We start from the raw sequence: 21,578 nt of genomic DNA, 5'->3' as shown, positions 1-21,578 counted from the left end.
AATATGTTTGAAAGGGAGGAAACAATTCAAATGATTTGGGAGTGAATCATGCAGTGATGGAGCCTTTCATTGTAAATCCGCCTTAAATTTATTTTCATTTGTTTTAGTGATTATCAACTTCACAATTCGTACCGTAACTCTGTGCCTGGCAAGTTACTATTTACAACGAGCCTCTACTCTTTTGAAATTTGAAGGAGACAGCGAATATCGCTCCTTCTACCAGTCAAAAATAAGCTAAAGTCACAATTCCTTCAAAGATGTAAAATGCTGGAGTGATCATTGATAGTGAGGGTTGACTTGGTCAGGGTGTATGTTGATACTGTACTGTTGGAGTTTGAAGTTAAAAATCACACAACACCAGGTTATAGTCCAACAGGTTTAATAGGAAGCACACTAGCTTTCGGAGTGCCGCTCCTTCATCAGGTGATAGTGGAGGACACAATTCTAAGGCACAGAATTTATAGCAAAAATTTATAGTGTGATGTAACTGAAATTATACATTGAAAAATACCTTGATTGTCTGTTGAGTCTTTTATCTGTTCAGATACCATGATAGTTTAACTTCTTTCATGTGTAAATCACAAAACCTTTTTTTAAAAGTTGCATTCTCAGGTTAGCTGTAACAATGGGTGTTAGCTAGACAATATGTTGACGGTGTTAGCCCCCTGTGCTCTCTGTCTATGCCATGATGTTTAGATTGATTCTAATCTAAAAAGTGAGATAAGAGTTTTACATGAATTCATGCAGTTTTTGAGCAAAGTACAATGCAACTCTGCAAGTACAAATTCACCCCACAAAATATATGTATGCATGTGGGTTTTTGTCTGTTCTGTCTGGGTTGGGGGTTGTGAGTGTGAGAGAGAGTGTATATGTGTGTGTAGTGAGTATAGTGTCTTACGTCTGTGAGGAGGTGCATGTGGGAGTGTGGATGCATGTCTGGGGTGGGACGTTGTGAGTGTCTGTGAGAAAGTGTATATGTGTGTGCATGAGTGTGGAGTGGTCTAAGTGTCTGAGGGGATGCCTGTGAGAGTGTGGGAGTATCTGCGTGTGTACAGTGTATAGTGCAATGGTGGTCACCTGTGACATGGACCCAAGGTCCCAGTTGAGGCCCTCCCTATTGGTACAGAACTTGGCCATCAGCCTGTGTTCGGCCACTCTTCGCCAGCCCAGACATTTAAAGCTCAGTGTTCTGTCTTGAAAGGGTCATAACTACAGCAACAACGACTGATATGGCGCCACTCATGTAATGTTGGAGTTTGAAGTTGGGCTGGGGTTCCGTTACCCAGTAACTACTTAGTTCAAAATTAAAATCACGGCGACATATTCCAGGTGCTCACTTTAAATTGGTTTACCTCATGTCTAATTCTGTAGCACCAGTAGATTATAGTTAGGCCACGGGGAGAGGCGATCGCTGACTTTGCAGCTGCGAGTGACATCTCGCCAGCCGGGGGAAGGGCGGGGCCTGCGGTTTGCGACACTTTACGACAAGTGTCGGCCGTACATTTGTAGTTGTTTGTCGTCGGTGCGGTTGCCAAGGAGTTAGTTCTGGTCGCAGGCTGGCGGTCTATCGTTGTGGACGGATAGCTATAAAGTGGCGGATCGGAGCGGCGTGCTCGAGGTATCCAGTGTATTTTACCTGTAAAGGAAGTAGATCAGCAAAATATATAATTATCTGTTAAAGTTGTGCTTAAATGAGGGTCCAGGTTACTACTGGAGATTGCCAGCTCCATGTAATTAAAGGGTAATGGTTCAGGCTCCAGTCACCAGTTTTATAATCGGGCATCGCGGCTCCTCCTGATTTTAGTGGATTTGCCCTTCATGAAAAACGTAATAAAGATTACTCCATCCCACAAGCACACGCCCAGACGTTTAAAGCTCAGTGTTCTGTCTTTAAAGGGACATAATTACAGCAACAATGATTGATGTGGCGCCTTTAATGCAAACATCCCAAGGATCCCAACATCCAGGACGAGATGAATAATGAGACCGAGCTACATAGGGAGATATTAGGACAGATAACTAAACGTCTGGTCAAATAGATGCACTTTAGGTAAAGAGGAAAGCAAGATAGAGAAATGGAGAGGTGTAGGAAAGAAATTGCAGAGCTTGAGGTCTAAGGAGCTGAAGGTGTGACCAATGAAGGAACGGATATATAGTATTTGGAATGCACGAGAGAGCAAATTTGAGGAGCAAAAGTATCTGGAGGTTTGTGGGGTTGGAGGAGATTAAAGTGACATGGAAGGATAAAGTCATGTAGCAATTTGAAAAATAAGAATTTTAAAATGGTGTTAATGTCGCAGGGAACCAGTTTAGAACAAAGTGAACTTTATGTGCTAAATAAAAATAATAGTTGCTTCATCTGCTGTGTACCCCAGTCCTCGAATCTCCACAGATCACAAAATCTAAAATGATATCTTCAGGGATATCTGGGTGAGGACAGGATTGTGGGAGACAGATGGGTGGCCACCCCCACAAGTTGCACCCACTTAGACCAAGGGACAGATCCAGGTGGATCTGTATACCCTTCCTTCATTCTGAATTAGTGGTGCTGGAAGAGCACAGCAGTTCAGGCAGCATCCAAGTAGCTTCGAAATCGACGTTTTGGGCAAAAGCCCTTCAACAGGAATAAAGGCAGTGAGCCTGAAGTGTGGAGAGATAAGCTAGAGGAGGGTGGGGGTGGGGAGAAAGCAGCATAGAGTACAATGGGTGAGTGGGGGAGGGGATGAAGGTGATAGGTCAAGGAGGAGAGGGTGGAGTGGATAGGTGGAAAAGAAGATAGGCAGGTAGGACAAGTCCGGACAAGTCATGGAGACAGTTACTGAGCTGGAAGTTTAGAACTAAGGTGAGGTGGGGGAAGGGGAAATGAGGAAACTGTTGAAGTCCACATTGATACCCTGGGGTTGAAGTGTTCCGAGGCGGAAGATGAGGCGTTCTTCCTCCAGGCGTCTGGTGGTGAGGGAGCGGCGGTGAAGGAGGCCCAGGACCTCCATGTCCTCGGCAAAGTGGGAGGGGGAGTTGAAATGTTGGGCCACGGGGCTGTGTGGTTGATTGGTGCGGGTGTCCCGGAGATGTTCTCTAAAGCGCTCTGCTAGGAGGCGCCCAGTCTCCCCAATGTAGAGAAGACCGCATCGGGAGCAACGGATACAATAAATGATATTTTACCTCGTTTATACCCTTCCTTCATACCAAGTAAATCCATAATTAGCTGATACTTGCTAAATAATCCTGAATGTGTGAATAGCTTCACTAATATCTCATTTAAGATTAAAAATTCATGCTTGTAATGAGGTTTATTTACACTTGCTAGATATGACATATATTCTGAAAATAGTTTGTTGCAAACAAAAGTTCAAGCTTTGCAACTTTTTTGAGTTTTGCGTGAGCTGGGTAACCTTGTTGCCTTCTCCATGACAATGTATCGTCAAATCAGAATTAACTTGCTAACCAAATTAACGTGCTGTAGTACAAATTGTTGTTGTAATTTGAAATTTGATATTCTTGCACTTGATCCATGTAAGACAAAAAGCTTTGTCAATAAGTCGCTCTGTTCAGCAACATTCAAATTCTGTCCCAAGTGACTCCTCTTTTTGCAGCTTCAGAGAAACTGAAATTCCTGAACTCCTTTACTACTCCATTAGTGTACATTCCCTCTTGAAACACTTTTGGAGACAATCAGTTGTAGCCAGAATGTGCCAATCTTTTAAGAGATCCAGGTTGCCGCCATGAAGTATACCCTGGGTGTAATTTGTGCTAGACTTACAGACTTGAATAACCTGCTGAGTGTCTAGCTGGTCAGCAGCACGTTTAATATCAGACAGTACAATCATGGTGTTGAGCAGGCAGCATGAATTCCAACTAATCAGTCAGGTGTGGAGTGATCATAATCCTTGTAGCTGAAAGCAGGCAGAATCAAATTTTTGCTTCTTATGTTTTGTGATTGGAATCCGTTAACATTTTGAGTGAGTCACTGCAACAAATGGAATTTTCAGTGGACAGGTTTTTAAAAACTTCTACAACAAAATGAAGAGCACCATTCTGTACAATATGTACCAAAATTGATAGAATTAAAGCCTGCATTCCCCATTGTCTCCAAGCTGTCTCGCATGGGTCTTTAACACTAGTTTGTTTCTGTACATAGTTCAGTCAAATTTATTTAAATGCACGTTTCAGAAAATAATTAAAAATGAAAAGCAAGTCATTTGCAATAATTTGAACGAAGTGACAAATAATATGACAAAGTGGACATTTAGTACTAAATAAAATTCTGTTGTCAAATAATTTTAATTAAGTAATTCTGAATTATCAAGTGCCGAATGTTATACCTGACATTATAACAAAAATATGTCTTTACTTGCTAATAAGTATCTGGAAAGTTGCTGCTTTGCATCTATTGTTGTGAAACAACTGAGTTTATTCTGTGAAATAGGGAAGAGAAACTAAAGACACCATGGTGTCTTACTGATTATTTTTAAAAAATGGTTTAGGAATGAATTATGTTTAAGTAATTGTAGGAAGCTACAGTACTGCTGCTAATTATTATTGACGCCTTCCCCACCAATTATATCACCAGATAGAAATAGCAACAGTAAATGAGCACTTCTTTGGTAGTTTTTAAATTACAAAATTGCTGTAGTTACAATTAAAGGGGAAAGCAAATTGCCAAGATCGCACATATATTTTTTTCATATTGCCATATAGTTTTAAATTTATATTTAACAATCATCCCTCCACAATGTAGAATATCCTGTTCTTTTAAAATGGTATCCATCTCAGCACACATGTTGCATTGGAGAATTTAAGTTTTACTTTTAAAGTATTTTCCAACAGCAAAGTCACTGACATCACTATTTTCCAGATTTTTAATTATGTACTTTTCTGGAATTCAACTTTGTATTGTCTTATTAAACTCCTTTTCCCTGTCTCCTGTGCCATCATGAGCAAGGTGCCCATGGACGTTTTTGCCATTAAAGTTGAGTAAATCAGATTAGCTGCCGGTGTCACTTCCCTTCCTGTCAATGTATTGCATCATTCATTAGTCTCTTACTGATTTCATCTCATACCTAATCTAAGCTTTCCATGAGGCATTCCTCCTGCTCTCTAACCTTAATTATTCTGACTGGTTTGCCTGTTTGCTGGTATTGTTAATAGTCTCAAGCAAAAACAGAAATTGACAATGAAACTCAGCAGAGCTGAAAAATGTGTTGCTGGAAAGCGCAGCAGGTCAGGCAGCATCCAAGGAGCAGGAGAATCGACGTTTCGGACATAAGCCCTTCTTCAGGAATGAGGAAGGTGTGTCAAGCAGGCTAAGATAAAAGGTAGGGAGGAGGGACTTGGGGGAGGGGCGTCGGGAATGCGATAGGTAGAAGGAGGTTAAGGTGAGGGTGATAGGCCGGAGAGGGGTAGGGGCGGAGAGGTCGGGAAGAAAATTGCAGGTCAAGAAGGCGGTGCTTAGTCCGAGGGTTGGGACTGAGATAAGGTGGGGGGGAGGAGAAATGAGGAAGCTGGAGAAATCTGCATTCATCCCTTGTGGTTGGAGAGTTCCTCGGCGGAAGGTGAGGTGCTCTTCCTCCAGGCATCGTGTTGCCATGGTCTGGCGGTGGAGGAGGCCAAGTCATCTCCTCTGCCCTGAATGAAACTCAGCAGATCTGGTAACATTTATTGAGTGAAAGGAGAATTAACATTTCAAGTCTGGTGACTGTTCTTCAGACCTCATCTATTTGAGTTCTGTCCCTCTATCCTTGAAATCTGTCATCACTGCTTCTCTCCTCAAAAGGACAATCACAACCCCAAATTATACAAAACTACAGCCTGATCTCTGTGGATTCAAATACCCAGGAAATGATGTATAATGAACTGCTGCCATAATTTGAACATTTGTCAATTTGTTATCAAGGATTTTATAGAAGAGCACTTTGAAAATAGTGGTAGAACAAGATACAGTCAGCAAAAGGGAAATGTTGCTTGACAAATCTACTGGAATTCTTCGAAAATGCAATTAGCAGAGTTGATCGGAGGGGGGGAGCCTATGGATGTAGTTATTTGGACTTTTAGAGGCTTTTGACAAGGTCTCACAAAAGAGATTAATGTGTAAAAGTTAAGCGCATGGGATGAGGGAAATATATTGAGATTGATAGAAAATTGGTTAGCAGACAACAAACAAAGAATAGGAATAAATGGATCTCTTTCTGAATGGCAGGCAATGACTGTCGGCTACCACAGTACAAGGACCCCAGCTATTTGCAAAATATGTTAATGATTTAGATGAGGGAATTAAATGTAATATCTCAGATGCCACAAAGCTGGATGGAAAGGTGAGCTGTGAGGAGGATGCAGAGTTGTTGCAGTATGATTTGGACAGGGCGAGTGAGTGGGCAAATGCATGGCAGCTGCAGTATAATGTGAAAACCTGTGAGGTTATCCATTTTGATACAATAAGTAGGAAGGCAGATAATTATTTTCATGGCTGTAAGTTGATAGAGGGGCATGTCCAACACGAACTAGGTGTCCTTGTGCACCACTTGTAAGTAAGCATACAGCTGCAGGAGATAGTAAAGAAGGCAAGCTTATGTTGGCTTTCAATGCAAGAGAGTACAGGGATAAGGATATCTTGCTGCAATGGTGAGGCCATACCTGTGTGCAATTTTGGTCTTATCTGAAGAATAATGTTTTTGCAACAGAGGGAGTACAACACACTTGAACCAAATTCATTTCTGGGTTGGCAGGACTGAGGTATAAGGAGAGATTGAGTTGGTTGGGATTTACTGGAGTTTAGAAGACTTGAGGGGCAATCTCATGAGAAACCTATAAAATTGTAATAGGCCTAGACAGGTTAGATGCCGGAAGGATGTTCCTGATGGTGGGATAATCCAGAACAAAAGGCTATAGTTTAAGAATAACGCTTTCTAGGATTGAGATGAAGAGAAGTTTTTTTTCACCCAGAGAGTGCTGAGCCTGTGGCATTCTCTACAATGGGAAATGGCTGAGCCAAAACATGATGTGTTTTCAGAAAGGAGGCTCTTGTTTGGTTTGGTTTGATTTAATGTGGGTGGCCATATTATTGGTGATATTTACTTCTAGGACCTTGAAGCTCTCAACCATCTACACCTCAGCAGCATTGAAACAGACAGGGGCATGACCTCCACTCCGCTTCCTGAGGTCGATGACCAGCTCCTTTGTTTTGCTGACATCGAGGGAGAGCTTGTTGTCTTTACCCCAAGCCACTAGGCTGTTTATCTCTTTCCCATACTCTGTCTCATTGTTGCTTGAGATCATGACTATTGTGGTGTCATCAAATTTGCAAATAGAGTTAGAGCTGCATTTGGCCACACAGTCGTGAGTGTATAAGGAGTACAGGGCGACCCCTATATCTGTGGGTCCGGTTATCGCTGTTTCACTTACCCACGGTTTACTGCATTCCAAATATGTAAAAGAGAACGTTCCAGAACCAGGGACCATGAGGCTGCTTTAAAGGTACATTTACCATTTAAATAGCTTCCACGGTAGGTCATAGAACGTATCGTCCATGGATAAGGGGGGAATACTGTGTAGTAAGGGGCCATGTATGCAGCCTTGCAGTGTACCGGTGTTGAGGACTATCATGTAGGATGTGTTGTCACCTATCCTTGCTGATGGCTGTCTGCAGGTCAGGAGCTTAAGAATCCCTGTGCAAAGGGGTGAGGTGGAGTGGGACGAGTCTTTAGTCTTGCAATGCCTAAATGGATATGGGGGGAGGGGGCATTTATGGTATTGAACCTAAAGATCAGTTATGTTTATATTGCAAGGTGGAACAGGCTCGACGGGTCAAAATGGCCAACTCTTGCTCTTTTTTCTCTTTTTCTATATTTCTATTGCATATTTGGTTAGATTAGATTCCTCTACAGTGTGGAAACAGACCCTTCGGCCCAACAAGTCCACACCAACACTCCGAAGAGTAACCCACTCAGACCCATTTCCGTCTAACTAATGCACTTAACACTATGGGCAATTTAGCATGGCCAATTCACCTGACCTGCACATCCTTGGACTGTGGGAGGAAATCGGAGCACCCGAGGGAAACCCACGCAGACACGGGGAGAATGTGCAAACTCCACACAGTCGCCTGAGGCTGGAATTGAACCTGAGTGCCTGGTACTGTGAGGCAGCAGTGCTAACCACTAGTTGAATGGCTGCTGTCCACTGTTACAAAAAATGGATACTGTTCACTCATTTCCTATAGGGAAGGAAATCTCTCATCCTTATCTGATATGGCCAACATGAAATTCCAAATCCACAAAATTTGAAGTTAGGTCAATTGCAAGTTTCAACAGAGATTGTCAGATTTTGTTCAGCAAAGATATTCACAGAGTTATAGAGATGTGCAGCACAGAAACAGACCCTTCAGTCCAACTTGTCAATGCTGAACAGATATCTTAAACTAAACTAGTCCCATTTCACAGCACTTGGCCCATATCCCTTTCTATTCATATACCCATCCAGATGTCTTTCAAATGTTGTAATTGTACCAGACTCCACCACTTCTTCCGGCAGTTCATTTCATACACGCACCATCCTCTGCATGAAAAAGTTGCCCCTTAGGTCCCTTTTAAATCTTTCCCACTTCACCCTAAACCTGTGCCCTCTAGCTCTGGACTCCCCCATCCCAGGGAAAAACTCCTTTTGTCTATCTACCCATGTCCCTCATGATTATATAAACCTCTATAGGGTCATCTCTCTGCTTCCCACACTCCAGGGAAAACAGCCCCAGTCTATTCAGCCTCTCCCTAAAGCTAAGGGTTCAGGGTTATGAAACAAAAATGAGTAGGTAAAGTAAGATAAAGATCAATTACAACCTAATGGAATGGTGAAACAGTGCAGAGATAAATTACCCTACTCCTGTCCTACTTCCCTGCTTTCTTGCCATAGTTTTCTTTCACTCAATAGAACAATAGTACATCATTGTTCAATAAGTGTGCCCCATGAACCACCATTTGAAACTCACATTCTTCAGCAAAATATTGCAGACTCAAATGAATCTTTTAAAATACTGTGGTTTGTGACTGTTCTCAGCAGCCAAAACAAATCAAGACTCAGCCCAGCATCCAAAAAAACTGCTTACTTTGTTGGCAGTCTTGACACGTAAGTGCCGTCATTTAAAGAACAATTAACTTGTTTTAAAACTGCAGTATTTCTTGTGATGTTCTCAATAATTTGGTATTCACCATTTTAAAAATAAAATCAAACAAGCTGTCCCAAGTAACATGGACAGAAATAGTGCCTGCCCTGTTAGCAATTTGACAGATCAGAATTATGCTAATTTTCAAGCTATGGTGTAATTTCTTATATAATGTTAAACATAGAGTGTTTAATACATGGATTTTATAATCAACCTTTACCCAAAGTCATTTGGACTTCACCAATCTTGGGTTCTTTACCTTTTTTCAATGTCCCTTTTTGATTTTCTTTTATAGATTGTTTAACTACAAGACAACAGTACATTCCATGAAACATGGGGGACAATTTAGCACATGAAGCTGAGCTAAATGGTTTGATAAAAGAGGTAGGTGAACAAAACTATATTGATATTCATATACTTTGTCAGAGAGTTAAATGTTGCTGTTGAGCCTAAATTTACTGACAACATAATGGCCAATGGTACTTGGAATTACTTAAGCAGGAGTAGTAAAAAAATATTCAGGGGAATAGAGTTGCAGATGCATAGTTGACAATGTATATTGAAGAGTTATTGTACAAGGTGCCTTTTCCACAAATAGTTTTGTGAAAGTAAGATCTCTGTATCTTGCTCACAATTGAATCGTGTACAATTTCTGTATTTTGTAGTAGGTACAGACTAAATATGTTAAATTAAATTACAGCTCATCTGTTTCATTCTAGCTACCCATTTGAAAAAACATGATTTTGTATTTGATGAAACCCTGCTGATTTTGGTGAATTATATTATGTATTTCTAAATGCTTAATTATATACTTTATCATAGACTCTTAACATTTTCTCACTGACAGGTATCAAGGTAACTGGCTTGTAGTTACCTGTTTTTGCCTTCCTCCCTTTTTGAATAAGGGTGTTACGTTGTCAGTTTTCCAGTCATCTGGGATTTTTCCAGTATCTTGGCTGATTATTACCAGTGCATCCACCATCCACTTCCTTTAATATCCTAAGATGCATCCATCACGTCCGGGAGATACATTGATCTTGTACCATTAATTCATTAATTTTGAATACTATGTATATTTAATTAAAGAGCCATTAATTTTGCCTTTTTACAATTTTTCCCCTTTTGCCCAATTTGCTGTTTTAGTGCTAGTGCACTCTTTCCCTTCCTGCCACACTATTTCAAAATAGTTGCCTTGGAATGATGCCATATCCTTTAGTTTTGTAAGCTTCTTTACCCCCTCCCAAGCCCTTCATCCTCTAAGTAGTTTTAAGCCCTCTCTAACCTTGTCTTCTCTGGAGAATAAGAAAAGAAGAACAACCTTGAATCCTATGTTTGAAAGTGTCCCACTTTTGGACAGTTGGTGAATGGTGCCCAAAGATACATGGAGTAGCAAGTCTGCCCTGGGCCACATATGGACCTGCTGCAAATTCCTCAAGCCATCTGATAACTTAAGGGCACAAGCCCACGTCTTAGCCTTATACCAACGGTTTTTGCATATATTAACATTGTAACATTTTCATACTGATGACCTCTATAAAGTGTTAGAATGTCTCTTAGTCCATTCTCCTCCTCCTCCTACCCCCCGCATTTAAATTTCCTGTTTACTCTTCTGATTCCTATCCATTTCTTAGTCATGATAGATGGCTCACAAATTATTGTGTCCCTGATGTGCTACCCTTGAGTTGATTGATATTACTGCATTTAGATTCCATCAAATATGAAAGCGTAATATTACTTAATAGCTGCCTATTCAAGATTCAAGCAATTTATTGATCAGAGCAATTATTAGTGAAGAGATTTATAAATTAAAATTTTCTATCCAATGCTACAATAAAAAAAAACTAAATTTGAATTAAACTGGAACATTAATATTATCTGCAAATATCTTAAATGGTTATCACACATTAAACTTTTCTGCTTTTCAATAACAGTATTTGAAGTTTGCTGCTTTTGAGGAAACTGTGAACGTGTTTGTTAAGGAATGCAAAAACAAGGGAAAGGCAATCCTGAAACCACCAAGAAGTGCTGGCCAAGGCGTTAAGACTTCGCAAATTAAGGTAAATTTTGTGAGTTCTTTTGATCGCAACCTGAGACTCTTTAAGTAATCTGTGCTACAATAATTATTACATCTGATAGTAATGCTGTGGTATTATTATGACTTGGTCTTTCTGGTGCAAAGAATTACTTGTGACACGTTGCTTGTTCCATCAGTTACAATTTCAGTAAGATTACACCAAAATTCAATTTCAGTAAGATTACACCAAAATTCAATTTCAGTAAGATTACACCAAAATTCAATTTTTTCAAATGTAATATTTTGCTGAATAACTTCTTGAATTAATTTCCAGCTTCACAAATGAAACACCATATTTTCTCTGTGATAGAAGGAGTCATTTCCCCTTAGATATCCTTTATCCAGATTTTTTCCTGATTCAACATCACAAATTTCTTCTCTTTTTTTTTCCCTTTCCTCTTTTTGGAAGAAACCTTCACCAGCCCTGTGCTTTTCCTTTCCTGAATTTGGACTTAGGAAAGTCAATTTTAGCAACTTTTGACAATTTGGGATTGTCGCAAAAGCATAGAATGTAAACATGAGACGTTCTTAATCTTTTTAGAAACATGTTGCATTATGAACTGCTTTTGCCCAGTGACGTTGTAAGAAGTTCACAGACCAAATGATAAACTTTAGACAAAGAGAGTCTGGATGCTGCTACGTAAGGACAATAATTAAGGAACACAAATTCTACTTAATAAACGAAGGCAATCAGTATCCAATTTCAGATACTTCTTCCTTTCCACTGACTGTAGCGGCTTTCCATACCCATTATTTTTATCCCTTGTAGCCAAGGTCATTCCTGTGTTGTCATGTTTTGATCTTGTTATCTGTCTCTTGATACTTACTTTAACTCATAAATTGCTATCGTTATTCCTGTTCATAAACTTAGACACAACCAAACAACATGTCCTTAACACATAAACAATCTATCTGTACATGTGGTACCGATAAATTCAAGCCATGCAGGCAGTACCTCTTCTGTTAAGCACTCATCTAAAATTAACTTTTTTTCAACTAGGAACTAGTATAAAATATAGAATAGATATAAACAAATCTATAACTTTCAAAATATGAGAAACCTAAAAAAAATTAAAACAAAGCTCACATTTCCTGCACTATTGGGCTGATAGGGGAATTAAATATTTTAGTTGACCTTGCATGGCTTTGGTTACCAAATTCATTATGAGATGAGCTGAAAATGTGTTGCTGAAAAAGCGCAGCAGGTCAGGCAGCATCCAAGGAGCAGGAGAATCGACGTTTCGGGCATGAGCTCTTCTTCAGGAATGAGATTATGAGATGAAATGGATTCTGATGTGTTGTGGAAATAATTGGAGGTAGATGAAAAGGAGAAGGAAGGTCAGATGAATCTTGTCACAGAAGGGAGGGCAAATTGATGAGGATGACGAGGGAAGACTAGAAAGAGAGTGAATTTGTTGAGAAAAGCAGATGGAAGAATGGAAAAAAATTACTGAAGGTAAAGGTAGAGAATGGGCCACAAGTTGGATCAGAAGGAAGACTCCAAAATGTTTCCTTCAGCCTAAGCAACACAAGGTTAAGATTCAAGTGTTCTTTTTATTTGGAGATTGGGGTGATAGTGTTAGGATTTTGCCTCATGAGTGTGTACCATGCTAAGATATTATTTCCTTTTGATGGGATTTAATTAAACTAAGCAAAAATATTGGTGTTTTTGATGAATTTCCAACCCTGCAAACAAAGGTTAATCTTCTGCCAAATGGCAAAAGCAAATGTAGAAATATATTATTGGTGTTAATGCACCAATAACTATCTGTTGAATTTGCACAACAAATGACTTTCAGAATTTTACTGTAAACTTATAGTTTAACGCAAACATTTTCTGCTGGACCCTATCCCGAAACCACCCTACTGGTGAAAAACTCAGCTTTTTTTTTCACACTGCAAGTGTTTATAGTTAGTTTTAATCAGTCTATTCAGACATGATGTGACAAAGTCTAGAACAGGTAGGAGTTGAGTCTGTGCATTCTGGTCCAGAGGTAAGGACACTACCACGTTGCCAGAAGACTCCTAAGAACTCAGTTTTACTTTTAAACTTTTCATCAATCTGTTCAGACATGTTTTGACACACTGGCCTTTTGACCTAGCAGAACCTGGCTGTTTAGGCATTTTCTAATCAACCTGTCTGAAATGCTGTTATGCACCTCTAAAGCAGGTAAGACTTGAACCCATGCCTCCTAACTCAGAAGTAGGGAGGTTTCCAACACTTTATTTCATTTACAAATTCACCACATTCATAAGAATCAGTTTTGTAACTCTGTTAACGTGTGACAGTGTGATTCCCAAATGCAAAACCAGCTGAAGTATCAAACCAGTTCAACTTCCCTTCAAGAATAATATCTACTGCTCAATGATTATTAACCATAGTTGACACCACAATATCTCAATGGAACATAGCTCCAATAACTACATCAGTAAGTGTAAGGATAGAATCCACAGTTTGTCTGCATTACATGCCAGCCATGTAGCCAACTGAGAGAACCATCCACCGTCAGAACTTTTAAGAATATATTTCGTAATAAATCCGTTCAGAGATGTTCTTGTTTCAAGCTTTGACTACATTTCTAACTCCAACACCGGGGAGGTTACTCCTGATGGCTTAGAATTTTCTCCAAATAGATATAATCAGGAATGACATAGGTTCAGTCCTGAGTCTGCACTCAGCTAGCTAATTTCAAGCTTAATATCAATTGGGAATTATAATTGGCTGAACATGAAAAGGTTGTCAAAAGCATGTTGTAAGGCACTTCATTGCCAGAACCTTTAAACAGAAAGCAAGATATAGGTGAGTTGGTGGTGAGGGCCTTCCCCTTCAGATAGATGTCTCACTTGCACCATGCACTGCCCCAAGGGGGTTGTAGTGCGGAAGAAATCTTCTCTGGAATCCACATTTGCAAGGAGATGCAGGGATTTTTCTGAAACTTTACGAAAACACTTCATCTACATACTGTTCCCAGGGGGGCCGCTGAACCAAACATTCTCTGATGGAGTAAGGAAGTTAACTTAATGAAAGACATACTTTAGTTTGTCCTAAACTTATTGGTCTCCCAGTGTAAGGAACCAATGATGACCAAATCGTACAAACCTCCACATTCCAAAGTCCAGCACTACGTGCTGAGGAATGCACTGAAGCTAGCTACAGTGCATTCAAAAAGGATTAATGGGAATAACCTCCAATTGTAGATCTCCCACAAGTGCACACTGAGCACTGTAATCAATGTAAAACCCCTGTAATCAGAAAACGTTTAAATAAATTGTAGATCTGGAGCCAATCTACGATGTCTGTGGATTGAGACACTTTCAAATATTGATGCTTTACTAAATCAAATTGATCTTTAATGTGGTTTATATATTTCAACATTTGTAATACTTATCACACAATAGATGTAAATGGGTATGATATAGCTGCGATTACAGTGACATGGCTGCACAATGACCAGAGATGGGAACTGAACATTCCTGGCTATTCAGTATTTAGGAAGGATCGACAAAAAGGAAAAATTTGGAGTTGCATTACTAGATAAAAAGGATATAAACATAATATTGAGAAGAGATATTAACTCAGATAATGTAGAGTGTGTAGAATTGAGAAATACCATGGGGCTAAAACTCCTAGTAGGGGTGATATGTAGACCATCAAACTGTAGTGGTGATGTTGGAAATGGAATTAACAGGAAATCAGAGATACATGCAGTAAAGGAATGTGTAAAATTACTGGTGACTTTAATCTGCATGTTGCTTATGTCATTCAAATTAATCACAATATGGTGAGAAGGAATTCCTCGAGTATGTACAGGGTGCTTTTCTGAACCAATACGTTGAGGAGCCAACGAGATAACGGGCCATCTTAGACTGGGTATTATGCATTGAGAAAGGATTAATTGGTAATGTAATTGTGAGAGACCTCTTCGGGATAAATAGTCATAATATGATAGCATTCTTCATCAAGATGGAGACTGAGATAGTTGATTCTGAGACTAAGGTCCTGAATCTAAGGGAAACTGTGGTACAAAGTGTGAGTTGGCTATGATGGGAAATGTTACTGAAAGGAATGACAGCAGATAGTCAATACCAAACATTCAAAGAGTGAATGGTTGAACTACAAAAATTGTTTATTCCTGTGTGGTGCAAGAATGCAAAATAAAATGGGCAAACGATGGCTTACGACAGAAGTTAGAGATAGTATTAAATGCAAAAAAAAGGCATACACATTGGCCAGAGAAACAATAGAGGATTGGGAACAGTTTAGAAATCAGCAAAGGCAGATCAAGGAATTGATTAAGAAGGAGAAACTAGAGTATGGGAGTACTTTTGTGGCGAACATAAGAACTGACAGTAAAGGTTTTCAATAGGTATATAAAGAGAAAAAGATTGGGTGAAAACTAATGCAGGTTCCTTACAGTAAGAAACAGATGGAATGGGGAACAATGAAATTGATGATAAACTAAGTTCACACTTTGCTTCAGTCTTCACAAAGGAGGACACAAATATTGTACCAGAAACGATGGGGAACACATGTTTAATGAGAGAGAGGAGCCAAAGCAAGTTTGTATTAGTAGAGGAATAGTGTTGGGCCTGATGGTCGTCATCCCAAAGTACTTAAGGAAGTGGATTAGCAATAGTGGATCCATTGATTGTCATCTTCCAAGATTCTTTGTACCCTGGAACATTGCCTACAAATTAAAAGGTAGCTAATGTAACTCCACTACTTAAAAAGGGAGGTAGAGAGAAAACAAGGAATTCTAAGCCAATGAGTCTGACGTTGGTAATGGTCAAGTTGCTAGAGTCCATTATCAAGAATTTTATAGCATAGTGCTGTGAAAACAGTAGTAAAATCAGACATTGTCAGCATGGATTTATAAAGTCGTAGAGTCATGCAGCATGAAAACAGATCCTTTGGTCCAACTTGTCCATGCTGACCAAATTTCCCAAACTAAACAAGTACCACCTTTCCTATTCATGTACCTGTCCTAATATCTTTTAAATGTTTTCACTATATCTGCATCTTCCACTTCCTCTGACAGTTCACTCTATTTACAAAGCACCTTCTGTGAAAAAGGTTGCTTTCAGGTCCATTTAAAATCTTTCTCACTCACTTTGAAAATATGCCTTCTGGTTTTGAACTCCCCTATCCTAGGGAAAAGACCATTGTGTTCATCTTATCTGTGCCCTTCATGATTTTATAAACCTCTAGAAGGTCATCTCTCAACCTCTTATGCACCAGTGAAAACATCCCAGCGTATCCAGCCTTTCTTTATAACTCAAACTCTCCAGGGCCGGTAACATCCTGGTAAGTTGTTTCTGAACCCCCTCCAATTTGATAATATCCTTCCTATAGCAGGGCAACAAGAACTTCACACTATATTCCAAAAGCGGCTTCACCAGCGTCCTGTACAGCCTCAACTTGACGTCCCAACTCCAATATTCACTGGTCTGAGCAATGAAGGCAAGTGTGCTCAATTCCTTCTGAACTGTCCTGTTTATCTGCAGCACAACTTTCGAGAGCTGTGTACCTGAACCCCTCGGTCTCTTTGTTTGACAATACTACCAAAACAAACATGGTGAAGGCAGGGTAGGAAGTGTTTAGGCTCTTTGCCAGAACACTACTGCTCCCACTCACACTCACCTGGCTGGCCACATTCTTCTTTGTTTTTTATTGTTTCTTCGTTTCTCTTTTGTACTAAAGTTCACTTTTTTCCTTCTTTTCTGCGTGTTATGGTGGAGGAAGGCAGTTGTGAGGGCCTGCTGTGGTGGTGGCAGCAGTCCAGAAATCATTGCTTTTGTGATCTCAGGACCAGCTTCAGCGGTGGCATCCCATAGCCCTCCATCATCCCAGATTGCCTTGGAGAGAACAAAAGATTAACTTTATCCTAACTTTGTCTCAATTATTTCTTACAATTTCTGTAATTAAAATGGGGCCGTATTGACGTGACTTTACACATCTCATTGCATTTTCATAAATACTGGTGACAATAAATTGTTATTGTTTTCTATTCTCTTAATTTGAAGATTGACAGGTGAGCACGGTGCTGAGCTGGAAGGTTAGGGGACGGGAAATGAAGAAATTGATGAAGTCAGCATTGATACCATGGGGTTGAAGAGTCCTGAGATGGAAGATGAGGCGTCAGGTGGTGATGGAGGAGGCCCAGGACCTGCAAGTCCTCGGCAGAGTGGGAGGGGGAGTTGAAATTGTTCGGCCACGGGGTGGTGGGGCTGAATGGTGCGGGTATCACGGAGATTTTCTCTGAAGAATGTAGGGGAGATCGCATTGGGAGCAACGGATACAATAAATGACATGTGAAAGGTGCAGGTGAAACTTTGTTAGATGTGGAAGGCTCTTTTGGAGTTTTGAACGGAGGTGAGTGGGGGGAGGTGTGGGCGCAGGTTTTGCAATTCTTGTGATGGCAGGGGAAGGTGCCAGCAGGGGAGGGTGGGTTGTTTGGCGGGGCGTGGACTTGATCAGATAGTTGCAGAAGGGCGGTCTTTGTGGAAAGTGGATAGGGATGTGGAGGGAAATATATCCCTGGTAGTGGGGTCAATTTGAAGATGGCGGAAATGTCCGTGGATGATTAATGTGGAGGTTGGTGGCGTGGAAAGTGAGGACTGGAGTTTTCTGTCCTTGTTGTGATTGGAAGGATGGGGTTTGAGGGCAGAGGTGCGGGGCGTGGATGAGATGCATTGGAGGGCATCTTCAACCACATAAAGAACAAAGAAAATTTACAGCCCAGGAACAGGCCTTTCAGCCCTCCAAGCCTGAGCCGATCCAAATGTACTATCAAAACCTGTCGATCAATTCCTAAGCATCTGTATCCCTCTGCTCTCCACCTACTCATGCATCTGTCCAGTCGCACCTTCAATGAATCAACTGTGCCTGCCTTTGTCACCTCTGCTGGCAACACGTTCCAAACGACCACTACTCTCCGTGTGAAGTACTCCCCCTTAAACTTTCCATCTCTCACTTTGAAAGCGTGACCTCTCATTATTGAATCCTTCATCCTGGGAAAAAGCTTGTCTCTATCCACCCTGTCTATACCCTTGATGATTTTGTAAACCTCAATCAAGTCCCCCCTCAATCTCCTTTTTTCTATTGAAAATAAACCTAACCTACTCAACCTCTCTTCATAGCTAGCACCTTCCGCACCAGGCAACATCCTCGTAAACCTTCTCTGCACCCTCTCCAAAGCGTCCACATCCTTTTGGTAATGTGGCGCCTAGAACTGTAGACAGTATTCTAAATGCGGCTGAACCAATGTCTTGTACAATTTTAACATGACTTGTTAGCTCTTATACTCAATACCCCGTCCGATGAAGGCAAGCATACTATATGTCTTCTTGACCACTTGATCCACCTGTGCAGCAACCTTCAGGGTACAATGGACCTGCACTCCCAGATCTCTCTGCCCACCAACTTTTCCCAAGCTCTTCCATTCATTGTATGATTCGCTCTAGAATTAGACTTGCCTAAATGTATCACCTCACATTTGTCTGGATTGAAAGCCATCTGCCACTTTTCCACCCATCTCTCCAGTCTATCTACATCCTCCTGTATTCTCCAACAGTCTCTTTATGCTTCTTGCCACTCCACCAATCTTTGTGTCATCTGCAAACTTGCTTACCACATGGGAGGGGAAGTTGCGATCTTTAAAGAAAGAAGCCATCTGGTGTGTTCTATGGTGGAACTGGTCCTCCTGGGAGCTAATGCAGCGGAGTTGGAGGAATTGGGAATATGGAATGGCATTTTTGCAGGAGGTAGGATGGAAGGAGGTGTAATCCAGGTAGCTGTGGGAGTCGGTGGGTTTGTAAAAAATGGCAATGTTGAGTCAGTCATTTTTGATGGAGATGGAGAGGTCCAGGAAGGGGAGGGAGGTGTCAGAGATGGTCCAGGTGAATTTAAGAGATAAAAACAATGACTGCAGATGCTGGAAACCAGATTCTGGATTATTGGTGCTGGAAGAGTACAGCAGTTCAGGCAGCATCCAAGGAGCTTCGAAATTAAGGTCAACTTTTGCACTCTCAGCTACCTTCTCCCTAGCCTCACCCCCCTCCCATTTATTTCTCCACCCCCAAGGCTCCCAGTCTCATTCCTGATGAAGAGCTTTTGCCCGAAACGTCGATTTTTCCTACTCCCCGGATGCTGCCTGACCTGCTGTGCTTTTCCAGAACCACTCTAATCTCCAGCATCTGCAGTACCCACGTCTGCCTAGATTAGGGCCAACCAGGATAGTTGTGGGAAGTTGTGCGTGGAGTCAGAGGAGATAGGGGAAGCGCTAAATGAAATTTTTCGTCAGTTTTCACCCTAGAAAAAGGCAATGTTGTCAAGGGTAATACTGAGATACAGGCTACTAGATTAGATGGGATTGAGGTTCACAAGGAGGGGGTGTTAGTAATTCTGGAAAGTGTGAAAATGGATAGTCCCCTGGGTCAGATGGGATTTGTTCTAGTCTTCTCTGTGAAGCCAGAGAGGAGATTGCTGAGCCTTTGGCTTTGATCTTTATGACATCATTGTCTACAGGAAGAGTGCCAGAAAACTGGAGGATAGCAAATGTTCTCTTGTTCAAGAAGGTGAGTAGAGACAACCCTGCTAATTATAGACCAGTTAGCTTTACTTCACTAAAGGGCAAAGTGTTGGAAAAGGATATAAGAGATAGGATTTATAGGAATAAGTTGATTAGGGATAGTCAACACGGTTTCGTGAAGGTTAGGTCGTGCCTCAAACATTATTGAGTTATTTGAAAAAGTGACCAAACAGGTGGATGAGGGTAAAGCAGTTGATGTGGTGTATATGGATTCAATAAGGCATTATATTGGCAGGCTATTGCGCAACATATGGAGGCATGGATTTGAGGGTCATTTAGTGGTCTGGATCAGAAATTGGCTACCTGAAAAAAGGGTGGTGGTTGATGGGAAATGTTCATCCTGGAGTTCAGTTACTAGTGGTGTATCGCAAGGCTCTGTTTTGGGTCCACTGCTGTTTGCCATTTTTATAAATGACCTGGATGAGGGCATCGAAGGATGGGTTAGTAAATTTGCAGATGACACTAAGGTTGGTAGGGCTGTGGATAGTGCAGAAGGATGTTGTAGATTACAGAGGGACATAGATATGCTGCAGAGCTGGGCTGAGAGGTGGCAAATGGAGTTTAATGTGGAAAAGTGTGAAATGCTTCACTTTGGAAGGAGTAACAAGGATGCAGAGTACAGGGCTAGTGGTAAGATTCTTGATAGTGTAGATGAGCATAGAGAGCTCGGTATCTATGTGCGTAGATCCCTGAAAGTTGCCACTCAGGTTGATAGGGTTGTTAAGAAGGCATATAGTGTGTTTGCTTTTACTGGTAGAAGGATTGAGTTTCAGAGCCACAAGGTCATGCCGCAGCTGTATAAAACTCTGGTGCAGCCGCACTTGGAGTGTTGCATACAGTTCTGGTCACCAGATTAGATTAGATTACTTGCAATGTGGAAACAGGCCCTTCAGCCCAACAAGTCCACACTGACCCGCCGAAGCGCAACCCACCCATTCCCCTACATTTACCCCTTTACCTAACACTACAGGCAATTTAGCATGGCCAATTCACCTGACCTGCACAACTTTGGACTGTGGGAGGAAACTGGAGCACCCGGAGGAAACCCACGCAGACACGGGGAGAATATGCAAACTCCACACAGTCAGTTCGTCTGAGTCGGGAATTGAACCTGGGTCTCTGGCGCTGTGGGGCAGCAGTGCAAACCACTGTGCCACCGTGCTGCCCACGTTGATTATAGGAAGGATGTGGAAGCTTTGGAAAGGATGCTGAGGAGATTTACGAGGATGTTGCCTGGTATGGAGGGAAGGGTTTTATGAAAAAAGGCTCAGGGACTTGAGGCTGTTTTGGTTAGAGAGAAGAAGATTGAGAGGTGACTTAATAGAGACATATAACATAATCAGAGGGTTAGATAGGATGGACAGTGAGATCCTTTTTCCTTGAATGGTGGTGGCTAGCGCGAGGAGCATAGCTTTAAATTGAAGGATGATAGATATAGGTTGGTTCTATACTCTGTGCGTGGTGGTGGCATGGAACGCAACAGTAGTAGACTCACAACTTTCGGGGCATTTGAATGATCATTGGGTAGACATATGGACGAAAATGGAATAGTGTAGGTTAGATGGGCTTCAGATTGGTTTCACAAGTCAGTGCAACATCGAGGTCCAAAGAGCCTGTACTGTGCTGTAATGTTCTATGTACTTCTCGTTAAGACAAGATCAAAGAACTGTAGATTTTAGGAATATAACAACTTACTCTTCAAAAAAGTTAGTTTCAGTTGCACACCACAAAGTTTTATAGAATGTGGATAGAAATATCTTTT

General features: G+C 41.1%; 1 protein-coding gene across 9 annotated transcripts in view; it reads left to right on the top strand.

The window, feature by feature from the left end:
• Window positions 1–1,508: 1,508 nt before the first annotated feature.
• The window catches only part of armc9 (armadillo repeat containing 9), a 157,496-nt gene continuing 137,426 nt past the window's right edge, over window positions 1,509–21,578 (top strand). For all 9 annotated transcript variants that reach the window (XM_072572497.1, XM_072572495.1, XM_072572496.1 and 6 more), the window contains exons 1-3: window positions 1,509–1,618; window positions 9,447–9,535; window positions 11,083–11,208. In XM_072572497.1, the coding sequence (XP_072428598.1) occupies window positions 9,485–9,535; window positions 11,083–11,208 (177 nt within the window). In that variant the 5' untranslated portion in view covers window positions 1,509–1,618; window positions 9,447–9,484. The remainder of the gene's footprint in view (window positions 1,619–9,446; window positions 9,536–11,082; window positions 11,209–21,578) is intronic.

The sequence above is a fragment of the Chiloscyllium punctatum genome, chromosome 6 (assembly GCF_047496795.1).
Source record: "Chiloscyllium punctatum isolate Juve2018m chromosome 6, sChiPun1.3, whole genome shotgun sequence".
NCBI lineage: Eukaryota > Metazoa > Chordata > Chondrichthyes > Orectolobiformes > Hemiscylliidae > Chiloscyllium > Chiloscyllium punctatum.
Note: the sequence above shows the minus strand (reverse complement) of the source record. Positions and strands in the feature narration are given on the sequence as shown.